At 37.8% G+C, this 20,629-nt stretch overlaps 1 protein-coding gene across 3 annotated transcripts in view; it reads left to right on the forward strand.

Annotated features, from left to right (window-relative positions):
* The window catches only part of Liprin-gamma (liprin protein kazrin), a 468,379-nt gene that overhangs the window by 315,993 nt on the left and 131,757 nt on the right, over positions 1–20,629 (forward strand). For all 3 annotated transcript variants that reach the window (XM_067146080.2, XM_068227243.1, XM_068227244.1), the window contains 3 exons: positions 9,287–9,377; positions 17,758–17,924; positions 19,149–19,342. In XM_067146080.2, the coding sequence (XP_067002181.2) occupies positions 9,287–9,377; positions 17,758–17,924; positions 19,149–19,342 (452 nt within the window). The remainder of the gene's footprint in view (positions 1–9,286; positions 9,378–17,757; positions 17,925–19,148; positions 19,343–20,629) is intronic.

Consider the following 20,629-nt stretch of genomic DNA (forward strand, 5'->3'; position numbering starts at 1 on the left):
CCATTTTTTCGTGAGTACCCAAACAACCCCCCCTTGGATTATTGTTGTCTAAGTGTGCTGACAATGCCACACATTATTTAGCCCCTTAACACGCTTTAATTATAACATATTGAACAGGAACATAGGCCTATATACATATTATAATTTTCAATCTGTTCGTTTTTGCTTGAGGATTTGGGAAGAAGTCTTAGGTATATTTTAAATTCATCATTGATCCTCCATATTAGGCTACAATTTAACAAAAGTACTAGTATGAAATATGGTTATTCTGTTGCAGCCTGAACAAAATTTAGTACTAGGGAACATATTTTTATGTGCTAAAAACTTTTATATATTTATTTTCTGATATAGTAAAAAATTGGAAAATATGTGTTGTAAACATTTAAAAAATACTTTGTTTCAATATTAAAGAATTGTAAGTTTTTAAAAGTCACTCATCAGTCATTTTGAGACTGGTGGGTTAAAATGACTCACTGGTGTGGTTGTTGCAAAGACTTTCTCCAATTTTTCTCTTATAAATTGATGTTGGTTGTTTTGGAAGCATGCACAGTACTTGGCAATGTCACAAGAAAATAGTCTTGCATATTTTGTCAAAGTAATGACACTGTGACACTAATATTCTTCATTTCAACAGCTCTTGCCCTTCCAAAATGTCATCTTTACACATATTATGAAATCCATTTAATTTTTGTTGATAACACACGATTAAATTTCTCTTTAACAGCTTCAGTAGAAGGCCTTTGAGTGAATGATCTTTTTCTCCCTCCTCAATATGATTCACCTCATTGTCTCAGTAAGTTGGTTGATATTTTTCTACTTTCTTTACAGAATGTCACAAAATAGTTAAATTTGCAGATATGCAAATAATTCATTTCTTATTGAATTATTCCATCATTCTTATTTAGTTCATCTGTCAATGATTTAAAATTTTCATTGGCATAATACACTACTCCTTCTAACCCTGTCCCGCACTGAGTAACTATGGATCTAGGTGGAAGTTCTTAATGTGGATTTTTGGTTTTGAATTGATTGATTCTTGTTGCGGCTGGTTCATGGTGTGGGTTACCGTAGTCACGTCCTTGTTCGTGAACCATGGGAAATGGCTGAGTGGCCTAGTAAGTGGTCCTGAGAGTCAGGATACCAGTTGCTATGGAATGGGAGTGGGCATCTCGGACATATTCTGAGTCACGTTCTTCCTTGTGCTCAGGTGGCTAGGGCTATATAATCCACCGGTGGTCCCTAACCTGTTAGAGGAGAGATCCTCACTTGGACTATGTGTAAGTAGGGCAGCATCCTGCTTTATGAAATTACCGAGCTCAGAACATTTTGAGCAAGCCTCGGACCTATGGGAGTAACGGGAGTCCCACTCCTATATGACAGGCAAGGGACTTCTTGGAAACAACTTGGTAAACGAAATTGAATTTGATGGGGAGCTATCAATATTAATGAGGCTTATGGAAGAAAGAAAGTAGAACTGGCTGAGTCAGCAAAGAGTATGCATCCGGATGTGCTAGGAGTAAGTGATATTCGGGTATGGGGAGATAGAGAGGAGAAGAGAGGAGATTATAACGTGTACTTGACCGATGTTAAAAAGGGAAGGGCAGAGTCTGGGGTAGGGCTGTTCATCAGGAATACTGTTGCATGCAACATAGTTTCTGTTAGGCATGTAAAAGAGCTAATGATGTGGGTAGATTTGGCAGCTGGAGGAATTAGGACGAGAATTGTCTCATTGTGTATTCACCATGCGAGAGTGCAGTTGAGGGTCAAACTGACAAGTTTTATGAAGCATTGAGTGGTATCGTAGTCAGGGTCAACAGAACAGCAAGGATAGGATAGTTCTAATGGCCGATTTTAATGCGAGAGTTGGAAATAGAATTGAAGGATATGAAAGGGTGATTGGTAAATGTGGGGAAGATATGGAAGCTAATGGGAATGGGAAGCATTTGCTGGACTTCTGTGCTAGTATGGGTTTAGCAGTTATGAATACATTCTTCAAGCATAAGGCTATTCACCGCTACACATGGGAGGCTAGGGGTACCAGATCCATAATAGACTATCTTAACCGACTTCGAATTCAGGAAATCTTTTAGGAATATACAGGGTTTTTTGGGGATTTTTCGATGAAACAGAGCACTATCTGATCTGTAGTGATCTAAGTATCTCTAGGCCTAGGATAGAGAAAGTGAAATCTGTCTGCAAACAAATAAGGGTAGGAAATCTCCAGGATGAGGAAATTAGACAGAAGTACATGGATATAATTAGTAGGAAGTTCCGAACAGTGGACAGTAAGCAGGTAAGAGAATGGATCAGTGGCATATACTGAGAGCTACTGAGGCTATCGGTGAAGCCCAAACCTCAATTGACAATGATGGAAGTCTAAAGCGCATTATAATGTAAGCATCTAACACACTGTTCCATTTACAAAACTTGAAAGCAGTGAGGAAAAACGTTGCACATATTTCCGAGAGCTAGGCATCGGAGACTGATATCGCAGCCTGACTCTCGTCCCTCTCCCCTTGACTTACCACCCGCGACTTGCTGCTGTATATCGGACATGAGCAGGGACCAGAGAGATAGGTATGCTAGGCTTCGGTCCGTCAGATCGCCACTGCTAACTATCAACCATGCGTTACTCATCGTATATACTTCCTCACCTCATACTTCTGACTTAATACTTCTACATCCTTGTAGGAAGACACTGCAGGGCTGCTGTTATAGGAGTAATATAGTTTTCTTTTTATAGGTAGATCTGCTAAAATGGAATGCAATGTTCCTGGTTCTCTTCTGTTGGTTGGAATCGAACCCATGGTCATGGGTCGAACACACCACTGATCTCCCAAGGAAGCTAATAATCCAGTGAATGATGGGTATGACTGCTGTAAAATTCAGCAGTTGTATTAATAATAATGGTGCATGACATGTGTATAGGTCTGGTGGTGTCTTAATGAGGATAAAATGAATGGCGAAGACGTCATAATCACCCAGTCCCCAAGCCAGAGGAATTGACAGTATGTGGGGGTTGATTCTGAAAATTGATCTGGGGCCATCGGACCAAAGGCAAGCATTCTATCCATTTAGCCACAAAACCGGACTTTAATTTGCTAAACCTTAGGCTATCATCTCCACTGATCAGGGGTTGAGCATTGGCAGCAGCAGAGGCCAGGGCAGTAGCTTGTGAGGAGCCTACACAACACAGCAGGCTTCTCTGTTGGCTATTGGCTGCATCTTAAAGGCTTGACATTCACTAAACCAATCATCGAAAAGGGGTAACCTAAGTCTAGTGGTAGCCCATGTCCTGATCCCAGCATACACCACTGGAATGGGTGGCATACAGGGATGCTGTAGTAGAAACGGCAAGGGAATGCCTAGGAACAGCTATGTGTAAAGATGGGAAAAAGTGAACATCTTGGTGGAATGACGAAGTGAGAGCAGCTTGTAAATGTAAAAAGAAGGCTTATTAGAAATGGCTCCAAACAAGGGCTGATGCCAACAAGGAATTGTACATAGATGAAAGAAACAGAGCAAAACAAATAGTTGTTGAAACCAAAAAGAAGTCGTGGGAAGATTTTGGTAATTACCTGGAAAGGCTAGGTCAAGCAGCAGGGAAACCTTTCTGGACAGTAATAAAGAATCTTAGGAAGGGAGGGAAAAAGGAAATGAACAGTGTTTTGGGTAATTCAGGTGAACTCATAGATCCCAGGAAATCACTGGAGAGGTGGAGGGAATATTTTGAAAATCTTCTCAACGTAAAAGGAAATCTTCATGGCGGTGTTATGAACATTGGAGCTCATGTGGAGGAGGAAAATGATGTTGGTGAAATTACATTTGAGAAAGTTGAAAGGATGGTAAATAAACTCCATTGTCATAAAGCAGCAGGAATAGATGAAATTAGACCTGAAATGAAGTATAGTGGGAAGGCAGGGATGAAATGGCTTCATAGAATAATAAGATTAGCATGGAGCGTTGGTAAGGTACCTGCAGATTGGAGAAAAGCAGTAATTGCACCTATCTGTAAGCAAGGGAACAGGGAGGATTGCAACAACTATCGAGGTATCTCGTCCATTAGTATACCAGGCAAAGTATTCACTGGCATCTTGAAAGGGAGGGTGCGATCAGTGGTTGAGAGGAAGTTGGATGAAAACCAGTGTGATTTCAGACCACAGAGGGGCTGTCAGGATCAGATTTTCAGTATGCACCAGGTAATTGAAAAATGCTATGAGAGGAATAGAAAGTTGTTTTTATGTTGTATAGACCTAGAGAAAGCATATGACAGGGTACCGAGGGGAAAAGATGTTCACCATACCGGGGGACTATGGGATTAAGGATTGATAATTAAAATCAATCAAAGGCATTTATGTTTACAATTGGGCTACAGTGAGAATTGATGGTAGAATTAGTTCTTGGTTCAGTGCACTTACAGGGGTTAGACAAAGCTGTAAAATTTCACCTTTGTTGTTCGTAGTTTACATGGATCATCCGCTGAAAGGTATAAAGTGACAAGGAGGGATTCAGTTAGGTGGAAATGAAGTAAGCAGTCTGGCCTATGTTGACGACTTGGTCTTAATGGCAGATTGTGCCAAAAGCTTGGTCTTAATGACAGATTGTGCTGAAAGTCTGCAGTCTAATATCTTGCAACTTGAAAGTAGGTGCAATGAGTATGGTATGAAAATTGGCCTTTCAAAGACTAAATTGATGCCAGTAGGTAAGAAATTCAACAGAATTGAATGTCAGATTGGTGATACAAAGCTGGGACAGGTAGATAATTTCAAGTATTTAGGATGTGTGTTCTCCCAGGATGGTAATATAGCAGGTGAGAGTGAGCTCGCAGTTGAGACCAACACTATTCTGTAAGAAGGAAGTCAGCTCATGGATCAAACTATTTTTACATTGGTCTGTTTTCAGACCAACTTTGCTTTACAGGAGTGAAAGCTGGGTGGACTCAGGATATCTTATTCATAAGTTAGAAGTAACAGATGAAAGTAGTGAGAATGATTGCTGGTACAAACAGGTGGGAACAATGGCAGGAGGATGCTCAGAATGAGGAGATAAAGGCTAAGTTAGGAATGAACTCGATGGATGAAGCTGTACGCATAAACTGGCTTCGGTGGTGGGGTCATGTGAGGCGAATGGAGGAGGGTAGGCTACCTAGGAGAATATTGGACTTTGTTATGGAGGGTAAGAGAAGGAGAGGGAGACCAAGATGACGATTAGACTCAGTTTCTAATGATTTAAAGATAAAAGGTATAGAACTAAATGAGGCCACAGCACTAGTTGCAAACAGAGGTTTGTGGCAACATTTAGTAAATTCACAGAGGCTTGCAGACTGAATGCTGAAAGGCATAACAGTCTATAATGATGATGTATGTTGTTGGGGCTTTCACAAACACATTTCTTTGCCATTTGAAATTAATTTGTGTACTTCAGGATATAAGGTCACATACACTCTGTTATCTGTATACTACTGAAGTTGTGTGTATCATGCTTAGCAGGCATACAGAAAGGCCTTCTGCTGTTTGACTTGAATTTAAAAATTAAATAATTTATGTTTTTATAGCAAAATTATTTAAAATATGTATTTACATACAAATTATTTATTTACATAAAAGTCTGTTCATTATTATTATTATTATTATTATTATTATTATTATTATTATTATTATTATTATTATTATTATTATTATTATCATCATCTTTGAGATGCAGCATTCAAAAAGAGGCTCCTCAGTTAGCATGTGAACTGCATGTTAGCAATTTGTTACCCAGCATATGGCTAGAGCCAAGTGGATCATCTGTACTTACATTCCTTCACAAAGAGAATCATATTTATGCTTTGCTTCCACTTATAGAGAAAGAGCTTAAAAGAAACATATTGCCAATATGGAGAGATAACGATGAGTGTTACTTTAAGGGGCCTAACACCTAGGTCATCGGCTTAATAAGGAAAGAAGGTGGTAATATGACCATAAAATTTTCTTATTCATTCTGCACTAGGCTCTGGTCTCTTCCTCCCTGCCCTTCATTGTCCTTCCCCTTTGGATCTTTTTACCAACATGGTTCTAATATTTCCTTTGAAACATCGCAGAGTATGTATGTTTTCACATTTGTGACTGAATAACATGTAAATAACTGATGCATATTCAAATTTCAAAAGAGCTATTAAGGAATGGAAGTAATGTATTTAAAAATTGCTATATTAAATATATTATGCAATCATCAAGTTACCACTAAGCCAAAACAGCGTTGCAGTATTTATCACAACTCAAAATATTCAATAAATAGAAAGAGAATCATTAGCAGAAGAGTGAAAGAAATTTACATCTGATTTTATTAAGCCTAAAAACAAGTCAATACAATGAGTGCTCTGATTTTCTTTGTATAATGGTTATTGTGTTATATTTTATTTCCTAGATTTTCATTAATTTTTTAGATGCTGATGTTAAATTCAGAATTTAAAAACATTATTTTCTCTTCTACTGCTGGCCATTAAAATTCAACCCAACAAAAGAGAAAAGAAACAAAATATATATTACACAGAGATCTTACGGTAATAGTTGAAATTGTTACACTTCCATCTCAGATTGATGTGCAGTAGGTAGAAAAATAGGTGTCTTCTAGAGCCCACATGGAGAGGAGTAACTGCTTCTGTACAGGGTGGTTTATGAGTCACAATCTGATACATTCTATACTTGTTTGTTACTACTACTACTACTACTACTACTACTACTACTACTACTACTACTACTACTACTACTACTAATACTACTACTACTACTACTAAAGCCATTTCTTTTAAATGGTGTGTGGCGTCCAAAAAGGCCTGGTCTAGGTCTTTCGAGTTGACGCCGTGCAGGTGACCTGCACATCTATGAGGAGTGGGCCCTACATATGATAAACACAGCACACACACCCAGCCCCCAAGCCATTGGAATTAACCAAGGTCCCTGAGCCAGCCAGGAATCAAATCAGGGATCCCCCTGGACCAAAGGCCAGCATGCCAACCATTTAGCTATGGAGCCGGACCACAAGCCACTGAAAAAATGTATTTATTGAACTCCCTAAGATTAATGACTGAAAATTAAATCATAACTAACATAGGACTGTGAGCATCTTTGTCAATGGTCTGACTTCTTGGAATGTTGTCCATCATTTTCTGTGCAAAGTTGGATCTGCTGCCATTGTGCGTCTGCTTGCCCACCTGAGCATTTTGAAGATATGATTTATTTCTTCTTTGAATTCTTCAACAGAAGTCATCTGAATCACTGCAAGATTTTCCTTTAGGTAGGACAACAGCCAGTTGTTGCATGTTGTGGCTTCTTGGAGGCCATGTAAGAAATCCACCTCTTCTGATCCAGATAGGAAAGTTGTCATTCAACCATTCTTGAACTAGAATCAAGTAATGCCCTGGGGTCCCATGTTGTTGAGGAACAGTATTAAGAAGACCAACTGTCTCAAGTTCTGGAATCAAGCTAGTAAGACAACATTTCAAGGCATGATTCACCAGTCACAGACATATCGAAGAAATATGGCCTGATGGTAACTTCACTGGTAACTCCGGCCCACATCATGATATGATGGGGGTGCTATTGAACTTCTTTAAAGAAATGAGGGTTATATTTGGCCAGATATAAACACTTCAAGAACACAAGATAAGCAACACCGTGCATTCATCTATCATCGTGACGTAATGATGAGTAGCTAAGGTGGAAAAAACTTCAACTTTAAAACTTCCCACTTCTAGGCCTTTCTTATCCCATCGTTGCCATAAGACCTATCTGTATCAGTGCAACGCAAAGCAAATTGTCAAAAAACAAATTTCATTCATTTTTCAGAGTGTCAATGGTGGTGTAACCTAGCACTAGAAGTGAGTATTAGTGTATATTGAGTTAAAGTACACTTGTGGATGCATGTATTTAAGAGTGTAAAGAATTTTATTCTGCATCCCTGATACTCCTCAATTTAACTTGGATCTGAGTTAAATTACTTCATTTTACTTCTTTGAAATTCATCTTATACAAATAATTGTCCTTCATGATGGCAGTTATACTGCATGTCCTTGTACTTTTCTGCCTATCAAATAATTCTGTTATCCAGGCCTTAGCAGTCCTGGAATTCTATTACTTACATCATTTTTACAACAATGTTGAAACATTTAAGATTTTTTAGGGCCTTTTTTAAGCTCAAGTCATCGGAGTTCTATAAAGTGAACTGCATTTAGTTTGGTCCTTAAAATCCTCATCTGATTCCTATTAAATACCAGAAACTGTTGTTATGAGATAGCATCAAAAAGTTCTCCAAAATTAGACTTCATCAGCCTTTTATTTAAGGAGAAAATTACATTAATTATGGCTCAATTGTCACAAAATGGAAGGTCTCCATCTGTATGGCTCATCTTTGACCATTGCCTGTCCTCTTTGGAACCATATGTGTACAGTTGTCTTTTTCAGAGCTTTACCTCCGTGGACCTGCTGCAATGCCCTTAATGTCTCTGCGTCAGTTTTATGCAGCCTGCACATGAACTTCGTGTTGCATCTCTGCTGAAGTCTCGATATTCTGCCAGATATGTTGAACACACCTGCATTCAGTTGCATCTCCTGTCAAACTGAGTCATGCAATACCTCCATGCCTCTACATGGCAGTCCTCAAGGTCGTGATGTCTGGTACATGGAAGCAAGGTTGCCAACTCTAATATTGAGCATTTTGGGGAACTTTTTGATACTACTATGTATTTGATTACATACAATACTGCAGAAATAAAATCACTTGTAAATAATTAAATTCATTTATATGGTTCTCTCTGCTGGCAATTTTTTTTAATGTCACTTCTTTTATATTTCTATTTTTTCTGATTCTGTGTCACATAGGTGATTATCATTGATATCAACAGATTTGGTTCTATATCTACAGCATCAATTTTTACTCTGTTTCCATACCAAGATCACTGTGATAATTTGATAAATTTCTTTATGTTCATCAAAATCAAATAAAACTTCAATTTCAGATTACGTATAATTCACCCTCTTTGAGGAGTTGGACGGTGGCATCAGTGTACGGGTCTCTATTAGTCAAATCAAGTTTTCGTTATTCATCCAAAGGAGATGTCAATAAAGATGTACTGTTATGTTTTCAGGTGTTCATTTGTTAAAGATAAAAGAAGTTCCTGAGTAATAAGATGTAGAAACAAATTAATTTTCTTGTATATCAGATAAATCATGGTTGTCTTCTTTATTTTAGGCTTAAAAGAAATACAAAATAAGAATTTAGTAACAATATAATTATTAATTTTCAGCTGCTACTACTCCGAAGGATTGCAGTCCCTCTTTGTCACCTCTGAATGCAAATGCTTTCTCTAAGTCAATTGATAATAGTGTTCTATCGAGGTAAGCAAAATATTTCCATTAATTTTTTTTTATTTATGCTTTTGCACGTGTTTATGCCATGTGAAATAAGACAAGCTACTGGTAAATGTATATTTGAATTTGAATATTTTGACATTATTGGAACTGTTGTGCTTTCTTTGGAGGGAGGAAAACTAGGTTCTAGTAAAGTTTACTAGTTGTTTATCTTATAAGAAAAAATGTAAACCCATTACCAATTCTTTCCATTAGTTATTACAGATTTTTTAAAATATCATGAGTTTCCATTATAGGGAAGAGGAATATTCAAATACAGGGATTGCCATACATTACCATTTCATGTAACAATAAACAGTTTACGTTGTGACACTGAGCGTTCTTCTCTTATTCAAAATTCCTTCTTCTATATTTCCTCTTATCTTCTCTAGACTTTCCTCCACTATTCATCTACACCTTTCAGAACCATCCCTTTTCCTTCGGTTTCTCTGTAAATATTTTCCTTGGAACTTGGTCTTCCCCAATTTGCACCATATTTTCCTACCATTTCCTACCATTTGATATCAAATGACGGAAGTGTCAAGAATGAGTGTTGAACATGGTGCAAAAAGGAAATAGACCCTGCCCATCATGACGTATAGTCTGGAGAGTTGTGTCATACATACAAGAGAAGTAAGTCAACTGCAAGCTATTGAAATGAAGTTCCTTAGATCAGCTGTACAGGAAACAAGGAAGGACAGAATTAGGAATGATTAGATACAAAGAGACCTGCAGGTCAACCTGACCATGGAAGAAAGGCTGAGTGATGCAAGGCTGAAGTGGCTAGGACACATTAAGCTGATGCAGGTGACTCGGAACACCAGGAAAGTGTTTTGAAAAGATCGTTCCGGGACAAAGACCAATTGAACACCCTAGAAAAAAGGTGGTTAGATCAGATAAGAGAAGACCTACAGAAAAGAGGAGAAACATGGGTACGAGGACCGTAATAAATAGAGGCACATCGTTCTTAAACATCCTACCCGGCTAGCTGGAAGGAATTCATGATGATGATGATGATGATGATGATGATGTTTCTATCGTATCCTGTAATTTCAAAACTCCAGTCCTCTTTCTAATCTCTTCATTTCTAATTCTATATTTTCTTGCCTTCCATAGGATACCTCTAAGGAATTTCATCTGTACTCTCATATAGGTTTGTTGCTGTCCATGTACGTTCTGCATACATTAATATTGGTACATAATAGGTCAAATACAGAACTTCTTTGCATTTCCTTGGGACACCTTTGTTTCACACTATACCCCTCACACTCTCGTCAAACCCATTTGCTTGTTGTACTCTCTTTCCAATGTCCTCTGTTACCTTCCCATCTTCCGTGATTACACAGCATGTATTCTTTTCACTACCGTACCGGTTTATCTATATATTAAAGAAATTTATGAAAACGAAAGTAAGTCAGTCTGGCCATTCTATCCGGTCGATTTCCTTCATTTTTTTTTTTAACTGAAAAGTATTCATGCACAGATTTGTTACCAGGTACTATAAATCACTCTACTTCCGCCTTCCTCAAATTATATTTGGCCTAAGAACACTTTGTGGATCAAGTTCTTTCATTTCAGCTCTTAACTATTCAAATTGGTTGATTCTGAGGAAAGTTATGAGTGCACATTCAATTTGATCTCATTTCTTGAACATTTCTCATTGAAGCAATCTTATCTTTCGTTCTAATTGAGGTACGCAGATAATTTTGGTCTAAAAATACTCAGTGGATCAAGCGCTTTCTTTTGATGTAATAACTACTTAAATTAGTAGATTCTGAGAAAAGTTATGAGTACATTTTTCTCCATGACGAAGATCTTTGAAGGACTTTTTAACAGTTCGGAGTGTAGTGTTGTTCCAAGGAACGTTTAATTCAATTTCTTTGTGTGATGTATTTTCAAGTGTTTTGTTGACATAATATTACATTCTATTACCACAGCACATCATATGCTTTATTTCATTAACTCGAAACTTTGCAAATACATCCGTGAGGATAGAAAAGAACACCACCATACTTTGTACATTGCGGGTGGAGCCAGCTGGAAACTGCTAGTTCTTTTCTATACTTTTTCTCATTCCAAACTCTTTTATCACCTAATTCTACATATATATATATATATCACCTTTTTCTTGTACTCCATTTAATTTTCTCCCCGTATCACTGTATCACTTACAAGAGTAAGGTCTTTGCTATGTTTCTTCCCATCTTTTGTTTTACAATCTCTATCGTCGCCATAAGACCTATCTGTGTCGGCGCGACGTAAAGCAACTAGCAAAAAAAAAAAAAAATTTTACAATCTTTTGGATTTCAGTTATGTCTCTGATGAAGAATGTGGAAGAAAGTATGCTTCCCTGTCAAAGTCGTGTTTCCATATCAAACCATTGTGTTCCTCCTGTCTTGGTATTCACTCTACTAACATATTCACTCTACTAACATTTATATTTTTACACAAAGATTTTATCATTTGAACTTCTGGTATGTGTAGTTGCTTTTTCCTCAGTGCATTCTGTCCTAAATCTTCAGAAATGGGTGTTCTCTCCTGTTGAACGTATACTTGTTTATTCTATTTCCATTATATATTATTTTAAACTTATTAGGTTTCCTTTTGCCCGCCTGGTGGCCGTGATCATTAAGGCGCTGAAGTCTAAATGGTCGACATCGTGGTTAGCTGGTTCAAGTCCCGTTGGTCGAAACAAATTTCACCATCAGAATGTTGGCCGGCAGGGTAGGGGAGGCAGTGGTATACAATTTCTAATCACCAGATTGCGTGCCAAAAGCCTGGATTAAATTCCAAGCCTCTCCGCAGTGCTCATATGAAATGAGGGAATACGATGCTGTTGATGGTGATTCATCCATTGGATGGTGACGTTAAGCCTTGAGCAGACCCCTTGGTGATATTCGACAGGAGTAGGCTATGTGCCGGCACCAGGTTTCACCCTCTCCCTACTATCATATACCACGTCATTCATTTCATCTCATTAACTCCTCTGATGAGGTTGACGTCAGGAAGGGCATCCGATCATAAAAACCCACCACAACAGATTCATTTCACTTCATACCCAACCTCGTAGAGAAACGGGACAAGGGTTGGACAAACTTACTATTAGGTTTCCTTTCTGCTTTGGTGTTTGTCCTGATTATTTTCTCCCACTTGTATGCTCTAACTCCTTTGCCTTCTTTTGTCCAGCTTTCTTCTCACCATACACTTTTCTCCTCCTCCTCTTCTTCTTCTTCTTCTTCTTCTTCTTCTTCTTCTTCTTCTTGATACATTTCTGCTTATGCAGGTCATTCAACCATACACTTTTAATATAAGAAATTTTCTGAGAAAAATGTTGTAGGAGATAAGGAGATATAAAGAGAGAAATGAAGATTTCCAGAAAGATGTAGAACCAAGTGAGTTGCCTAAGTGGTTACAGCTGTATAGCTGAGCGTGACTTCGGGAGATGGTGGGCTCGAATCCCACTGTTGGCAGCCCTGAAGGTGGTTTTCCGTGGCTTTCCATTTTCACATCAGGCAAATGTACCTTAATTAAGGCCAGGCCACTGCTTATCCAGTCCTAGCCTTCTCCCATTGTTGCATCACCAGAAACCTTTGGTGTGTTAGTGCAACATTAAACCACTAGCAATAAAGACATAGAGATAAAGTTTAGTGATGATGATGATGATATTGAAGTTATCAGTTTTACATTCCATTAACTCCTTTTATGGTTTTTGGAGATGCTGAGGTACCAGACTTTTGTCCTGATGGAGTACTTGTATGTGCCAGTAAATGTATTGATATGGGGCTGAGCACCTTCAAATGTCACTGGTCTGAGCCAGGACCAAAACCTGCCAACTTGGGCTCAGAAAGTCAGTACCTTAACCGTCTGAGTCACTCAGCCTGGTGTTTAGTTATAAAATGTACAAAAGATGAGATGATTTGGACCTATTGAATGGATGAATGAAGAGTGCAAGAGCAGGCTTGTAGTTTATGTGCCTGGTGATATCGTGATCATAGTCACGGGACCTCCAGTTTTATGCGGAATCTGAACCGCTTGTATCTGATTCTTCGTTTGAAAAATCCCACATGCTTTGGCCAGGGCATGTAATGTACTTCACGAAATATTTGATTACGCCATTGACGGGCTGTTCCATTCGTACATATTTTTGAAGTATCACTTTATGATAAGACTGAACACCCTCAAGAACTGTCCTATTGTAATAATCTTGTTTATACCCAGGAATGTAACAAAAAGAGAATAGCCATCCCTGCCCTGAATCTGAATCCATATTTTCCTCCTATCCTTGTACCTCCATTGACTTAAATATTAGACAATTGTGTTAATGCATTAATGATCTTGTGTCGCCAATATCAGTGAAATAACCACATGAATGTTATCTTGTAGGCCAGCATCACTGTGGGCTGTATAGTTTTTGAGAATGTAACAGCCAACATGTGTTGGAAATGACTTTGGATGGAAATGCCATAGAAACTCTTGCAATAATTTGGGATGAATGGAAGAGCTAGCACTAGCAATTAGGAGACATAAAGAGAGAAATGAAAATTTCCAGAAAGACATAGAATCAGTTGAGTTGTCTATGAGACTGGCTACTAGAGCATGTATTACCGGGCGAGTTGGCCGTGCACGTAGAGGCGCGCGGCTGTGAGCTTGCATCCATGAGATAGTAGGTTGGAATCCCACTATCGGCAGCCCTGAAGATGGTTTTCCTTCCCATTTTCACACCAGGCAAATGCTGGGGCTGTACCTTAATTAAGGCCACGGCCGCTTCCTTCCAACTCCTAGGCTTTTCCTATCCCATTGTCGCCATAAGACCTATCTGTGTCGGTGCGACGTAAAGCAACTAACAAAAAAAAAAAAAAAAAAAAAAAAAAAATCCCTCTAGGCTGTGGATTTTAATTTTGGACTGAAGGCTGGAAAGGGTTTCACTCAGCCTCATGAGATCAACTGAGGAACTGTCTGATATTAGAGGTAGCAGACGCAGTAAAGAAAACCAAGCAATGCAGCTGAGGATGTCGTCACGCTGACCATGTGGCACTCCAGTATCTGCAGTCAGTAGCAGCTGTTGTTCTGGCAGGCCAAGGCAATAATACCACAAAATGGGAAAAGAGGAAATTATAAATCATTTGTTTACACAGACAATGCTAATTCTACTTGATCTTGATCAGCTAATGATTTTATTTTGCAATGTGAAATATTTGTAAATAAATTGAAACAGAAAAAATGTTGGGGAAAGGGAGGGAAATGGACTCCTTTAATTCCCTGTCTAAATGCATACTCGAACATGATCTATTTATTTAATATGTACTCCTCATCATTAAGAGTAATCAGTAGAGTAATGTTCAAGATTATTATTGATGCTTGCCATTCCAGGCACACAATAAATTAGACATGGAGGTTATATAAAGGGACTTTTTATCATTACTCTCCCCACAGTACACTTAACAGGTTGTGGTGACATGTCGTGTAGAGCTTATAAATCTCAACATAAAGAAGTCCCCTTATGCTGATTTTACTTCGTCACTTGGACACTGACTTGTTGGAAATTTTAACCCTACATGAATTAACATTTTATTTTATTACCATAATTATTCAATTATTCAGTTATTCAATCAATCAATCAATCAATCAATCAATCAATCAATCAATCAATCAATACTGATCTGCATTTAGGGCAGTCGCCCAGGTGGCAGATTCCCTACCCATTGTTTTCCTAGCCTTTTCCTAAATGATTTCAAAGAAATTGGAAATTTATTGAACGTCTCCCTTGGTAAGCTATTCCAATCCCTAACTCCCCTTCCTATAAATGAATATTTGCCCCAGTTTGTCCTCTTGAATTCCAACTTCATCTTCATATTGTGATCTTTCCTACTTTTATAAACACCACTCAAACTTATTCGTCTACTAATGTCATTCCACGCAATCACTCCGCTGACAGCTCGGAACATACCACTTAGTCGAGCAGCTCTTCTTCTTTCTCTCAATTCTTCCCAGCCCAAACTTTGCAACATTATTGTAATGCTACTCTCTTGTCAGAAATCACTCAGAACAGATCGAGCTGCTTTTCTTTGGATTTTTTCCAGTTTCTGAATCAGGTAATCCTGGTGATGGTCCCATACACTGGAACCATACTCTAGTTGGGGTCTTACCAGGGACGTACATGCCCTCCCCTTTACATCCTTACTACAACTCCTAAACACCCTCATAACCATGTGCAAAGATCTGTACCCTTCATTTACAATCCCATTTATGTAATTACCCCAATGAAGATCTTTCCTTATATTAACCCCTAGATATTATTACATGTGTTTTACTTGTCTTGCCATTTTGTCAAATCTTTTAGCTGAAGATATTCCATAATCGAAACAAAACATGTCCTATTTAGTATACACCAAGAGATTAAGTTGGATTATTTCATGTAAACAATAGAACTATTATAAGAAATTGACAAGTATTGGAAGGTGGGAATCTCCTTATAACTTAACCTTAGATGTCATGTAGAACCGGAAAGTTTCCATGCTTTGCAGTCCTGAGCTGACTATGTGCTATGTAATCTCATAGAGAGACTTCCCCACTAGCGTCTTGATTTGGTCTTTCCATCCTGGTTCTCGTCCTTGAGGTTATCTTCCTTGCACTTTTACTTCTACCATCAGCTTCTCCATTGCTCTAAACTCTTTCCAACTAGAGAACAAAGTAAGCATAAACAAAACCACATGACTTTGAATGCTTCACACTTGTTTCCTTCTTCATCCACCAAGTAAATAGTCCATTTCTAAATTTAAAAATAGCCGGGCTGAGTGGCTCAGACGGTTGAGGTGCTGCCCTTCTGACCCCAACTTGGCAGGTTCGATCCTGGCTCAGTCCGTTGGTATTTGAAGGTGCTCGTATCGGTAGATTTACTGGCACATAAAATAACTCCTGCGGGACTAAATTCCGGCACCTCTGCGTCTCCGAAAACCTTAAAAGAGTAGTTAGTGGGACGTAAAGCAAATAACATTATTGAAATTTTAAAATACGTGTTGTTTCTGAAAGTTAAGTATTGAATGCAATTGAAAATTGTAAGCTTCTGGTCAGTAACTTAAATATCAGATATCTTCTTGTGGAAACCCCTATTCATCTGGTATTGGTAGTTGTCATCCGTAGCCACAAGGAAAGTCATGCACAGTGGCACGACCTTGAGTCAGTTCATTTTCATGGCTGGTGTTGTAAAATATAAGCGAGGGAAATCTCTGAAAAGTGGAGATAAGACTAATATCTTAAATGTATTTAATAAGTTTATGAAAACATATCCTGACAGTTCAATTGATGATATCATAAAATTAACATCCGAGTTCACCGGTGTGTCTGTTTCAAGGGCTTACAGTGCGTGGAAAGAATTTTGCACTACCGGCCGTGTTACCACACCGGGAAAACAGTGGCCATGTGTTAGAAGTGTTTTGGACATGGAGTGCTACGTATTTATTCATTCTACTATACGGGGGAAAGTGCACATGTTGTTTAAAAACAGTGAACCCCCTATGGTTAACAAATTGGTATCAACTGCAAATTCTGATCCTGAACTCCCATATTTTAAAAATCCTCCCTTCACACGCTACTGAAAGAAATAGGTTTTGAGTTCAGCAGTAGAAATTGAAAAACCATCATAGTAAACAGAGATGATATTATATTGTAACATAAGGAATATCTCCACAAGATAAAAGAATTTAGACAACAGAGGTTATCAATTTAGGAGAGGATTCTAGTAATGCAAGTGACAGTGAATCATCCAATCTACAGGGAATCAAGCTTCTTACAAGTTTGGATTAATGAAATAATGAAATGTCACATAAGTAGGCATACATTTTCATTTTCATGCCAAATATATTTTATAGCAGGGACAATATATTTTTGTTTCTGAATCTCAAATATGTTCAGGCAGGCAGTGAGACATGTGGACATGCAGAGTGATACAAAATGTTTGTTTGTCTACTTTAGTCTTTCATTGGAATTATTTTAGTTTGTCTGGAGATCTGTTGAAAGTATCTTACACAGGATTGATTAATTTTTACCATTAGCCTATCCTTAACCTTTAGCTCTTCAAGATCTGATTCTTTGGTGTAGTGTTCTGTCCAAGATATTTGTAGGGCACGGTGATTCTTCTTATTGTCAGCTAACTTAACAGTCCATGTCTCAACACTACGAGACAATTGGGAATATGAAAGCATTGGCAAACTTCATTTTAGGGTTCTTGGTGATTTTCCTCTCTTTCCAGATATTGTTTAGCTTGGCAGTCATTATGTATGCAAGACTTACCATATGGGCTAATGAACATTGTTTTGTTCTTGAAGATAAATTAAGTATCAGTTCTTCATATATTTATGGTTAACTCTAGATCAGTGGAGCAGCTCAGTAACCCGATGGAGTTGGAGCCTCGTCGAACGAAAACTCAGTCGAGCCGGAGCAGTGGCAGCAGCGGAAGTAGAGGTGGCACGTGGGGTAGCATCTCACGTGTGTTTGCTCGTAGTAGACATCGGAAGGCTGCAAGCCCCAATCAGGAGGGTAAGTTAATCTTCTTCAAGAACAATATAAGAGGTTAGTAGAAGACTGTTGCCAGGAGTAATATTGTTAATGTAGTGCATGTATTTCTAATATGTAATCACTTCACTTTTTAAGATGGTATCAGTTGCATCATCAGAATTTTCTTCAAGTCCCTGACCTCTTCAGGTATGTTATATCATGCATATCATTTTGGCACATTTGCTGATACAATATGCAATGGAAAAGCACAAGGCTAGTTGAGAATATAAAATGTAAATCAATGTCAAGAGGGTTTTAAGAAATGTCTTCTAGCATGTTTTATTTCTATTGGCATTTACTCTTTTTTTCTCTCTCTCTCTCCATTGATTTACATTTTATATCACTTTTGACTACAGATTATACTACAGGAATAGATCAGTAAAATTATGCCTTCTTTAATCACAATCAAAAGTAAATGTTATGCTCCTCTGATTCTTCCATGTGGGCTTTCTCAGTATAATTACTGGTAGCTTCTCGAGTTGACGATTTGTACCTCATCCCTTTTGTTTATATTTCATGAGAATAAATATGTACTGAAGTATATTATTCTGTTATGAGCATAACAATAATTATTGCTCTCTATGCTTAAAATATTATTATACCTTTGCAAACAGATTTTTGAGCTTATCCTCAGTCAGAGGATTAGTATTTTAATATGCCAGACTGAATCCCTCATTTACAAGGCATCAAGATTTGAAAGAAGAAAGAAGAGTTCTCAGAATTATCTAACAGTTTCAGAGAAAATTTTAAATGTCAGAATCTTCCCAAACTACTATTGAAAGTAATCCATTACGTCACTTCCTTTATAGCAAGTAATGGTGAGGCTTTTGGGTTATTACATGAGAACTTTGTCTGAATAGAGTGGATATTAGGTTTGTGATCAACTGCTATTTAGTTAGAATTTGTGAAGATGTGGATGAGTCCAGAAGAAGAGAAAATAGAATGTAAGTTTTCCAACCTGGGAATAATTTCAGAATGTGTTGTGAAGTTCATCTGTGAGAGACAATCCATGTTACTACTTTCACTTAGACTGATGGAACAAACCTTTTATTGTCAGAGAAGATCCTATGATGTGTATTGTTTTAAAAATGTATTAAGCCTTAGAGGTTCCTTGTCTCCCTGTGGTGGAGAATGGTAAAGTAAGACATTAGAATATTCTGATGTATTTAATCATTATACAATTTATATGAGTCTCCATGCATTTAGATGCTGCGGATCCTTACCGTAGCTGGTCTCCACTCACAGAAGAGGGCTACGCAGAAAAGCTTCGTTTATTAAGGGAAGCTGCCTCAATCCCAATGGAGAGGTGGCGAGCACCTACTGTCCTGGCCTGGCTTGAGATTGCCCTCGGTATGCCTCAGTATGGACCTCGCTGTGCTGAGAACATCAAAAGTGGCAAGGTAATTCAAACATTGTATCTTGTATCTCCAGTAATAATCATTTGAAAAAGAACTGATGAATTTTAACTGGATAAGGTTACATTAGAAACAGATTTGCATCTTTTCTTGATATCGATATACAGCTTACTTTTAGAAACATTATACATGCAGGTCAGGAAATGGCTTATAACTGTTTCAAGTCCTTTTTTAGGAGATAGAAAATGGATCTTTCAGATATTATGGACAGTTTTTGCCAAAAAGGAAATACACAAGTATACAGTGAAACCTCATTACTCCATTCCTCATTAACATGTTTCCCCGCTTAACACGTCATAAATTCGAATTCCCGATACTCATAGTATTAAATCTATATAAAAATACCTGGCTTATCACTTCACAAATTTCCGCTGTTACCGCTTAGCTTTGAAAATGTTATTTGTCATCCCTTGTGAAAGGAACGTGATTTCCAACTCGGGTAAGAGCCCTTGCCGCAATTGTGTGGTAACTGGAGAGGGCCTTGAATTCTTGAACTTCACAGGATAAATTGCACCTTCGGGGAACAAGCCATTAGCCTCAGAAATGCTCAGTTTTGCTTGCCAGTAAGCAATGAAACTGCAGAATAATGCAATGAGCCTGTTTGTGCTTGTATTTAGCATTCTGTTACCTCTTGCAGGTAACACCAACAAAATAATTTTAAAAAATGATGATAATGAAACTTAAAATTATATAAAATGTAAACATGTACTCAAGGCGGCTGAAACTTAAATTACAGGTAGATCAAAATGACAACTACGATGTAGAAGTGTCGTGGAATCTCTACGAGGTCCATGTGAACGTATCTCATTGTGATACAGGAGAGGTACACAATAATCACTCTCAACTCTAAGTTTACTAAATTAACCAATTGAAGATAAGATAAAAAATCAAAATAATGACTCAAATAATCAAGTAACATATTAGATGAAAATTAAGAAAATGGAAGTTCCCGTAAACACGACGTACATACGACTGATCATTAAATAAAATAAAAATTTACAATAATGGAATAATTAGACTCTTAGGACAGTAGGAACTTTTAAAATCTTAACACAAAAGCTGATACAGAGTTATGGGAGGCAACCCCAAGGGAAATCTAAATTTACATGTTAATTACAATATTCATTAACCAAAAGCAAAAAGAGAATTGCCTCAAACAACAAAAATTCTAATGACTAGCTGCAAAGCTAAGTCATTTCGGTGAATATATTGGCAAAGGCGGATGTCTAGGATAAACTCCGACACACAAATTAAATTCACATTACAAGGCCA

Source organism: Anabrus simplex, chromosome 4 (genome assembly GCF_040414725.1).
Source record: "Anabrus simplex isolate iqAnaSimp1 chromosome 4, ASM4041472v1, whole genome shotgun sequence".
In the NCBI taxonomy this organism is placed as follows: Eukaryota; Metazoa; Arthropoda; class Insecta; order Orthoptera; family Tettigoniidae; genus Anabrus; species Anabrus simplex.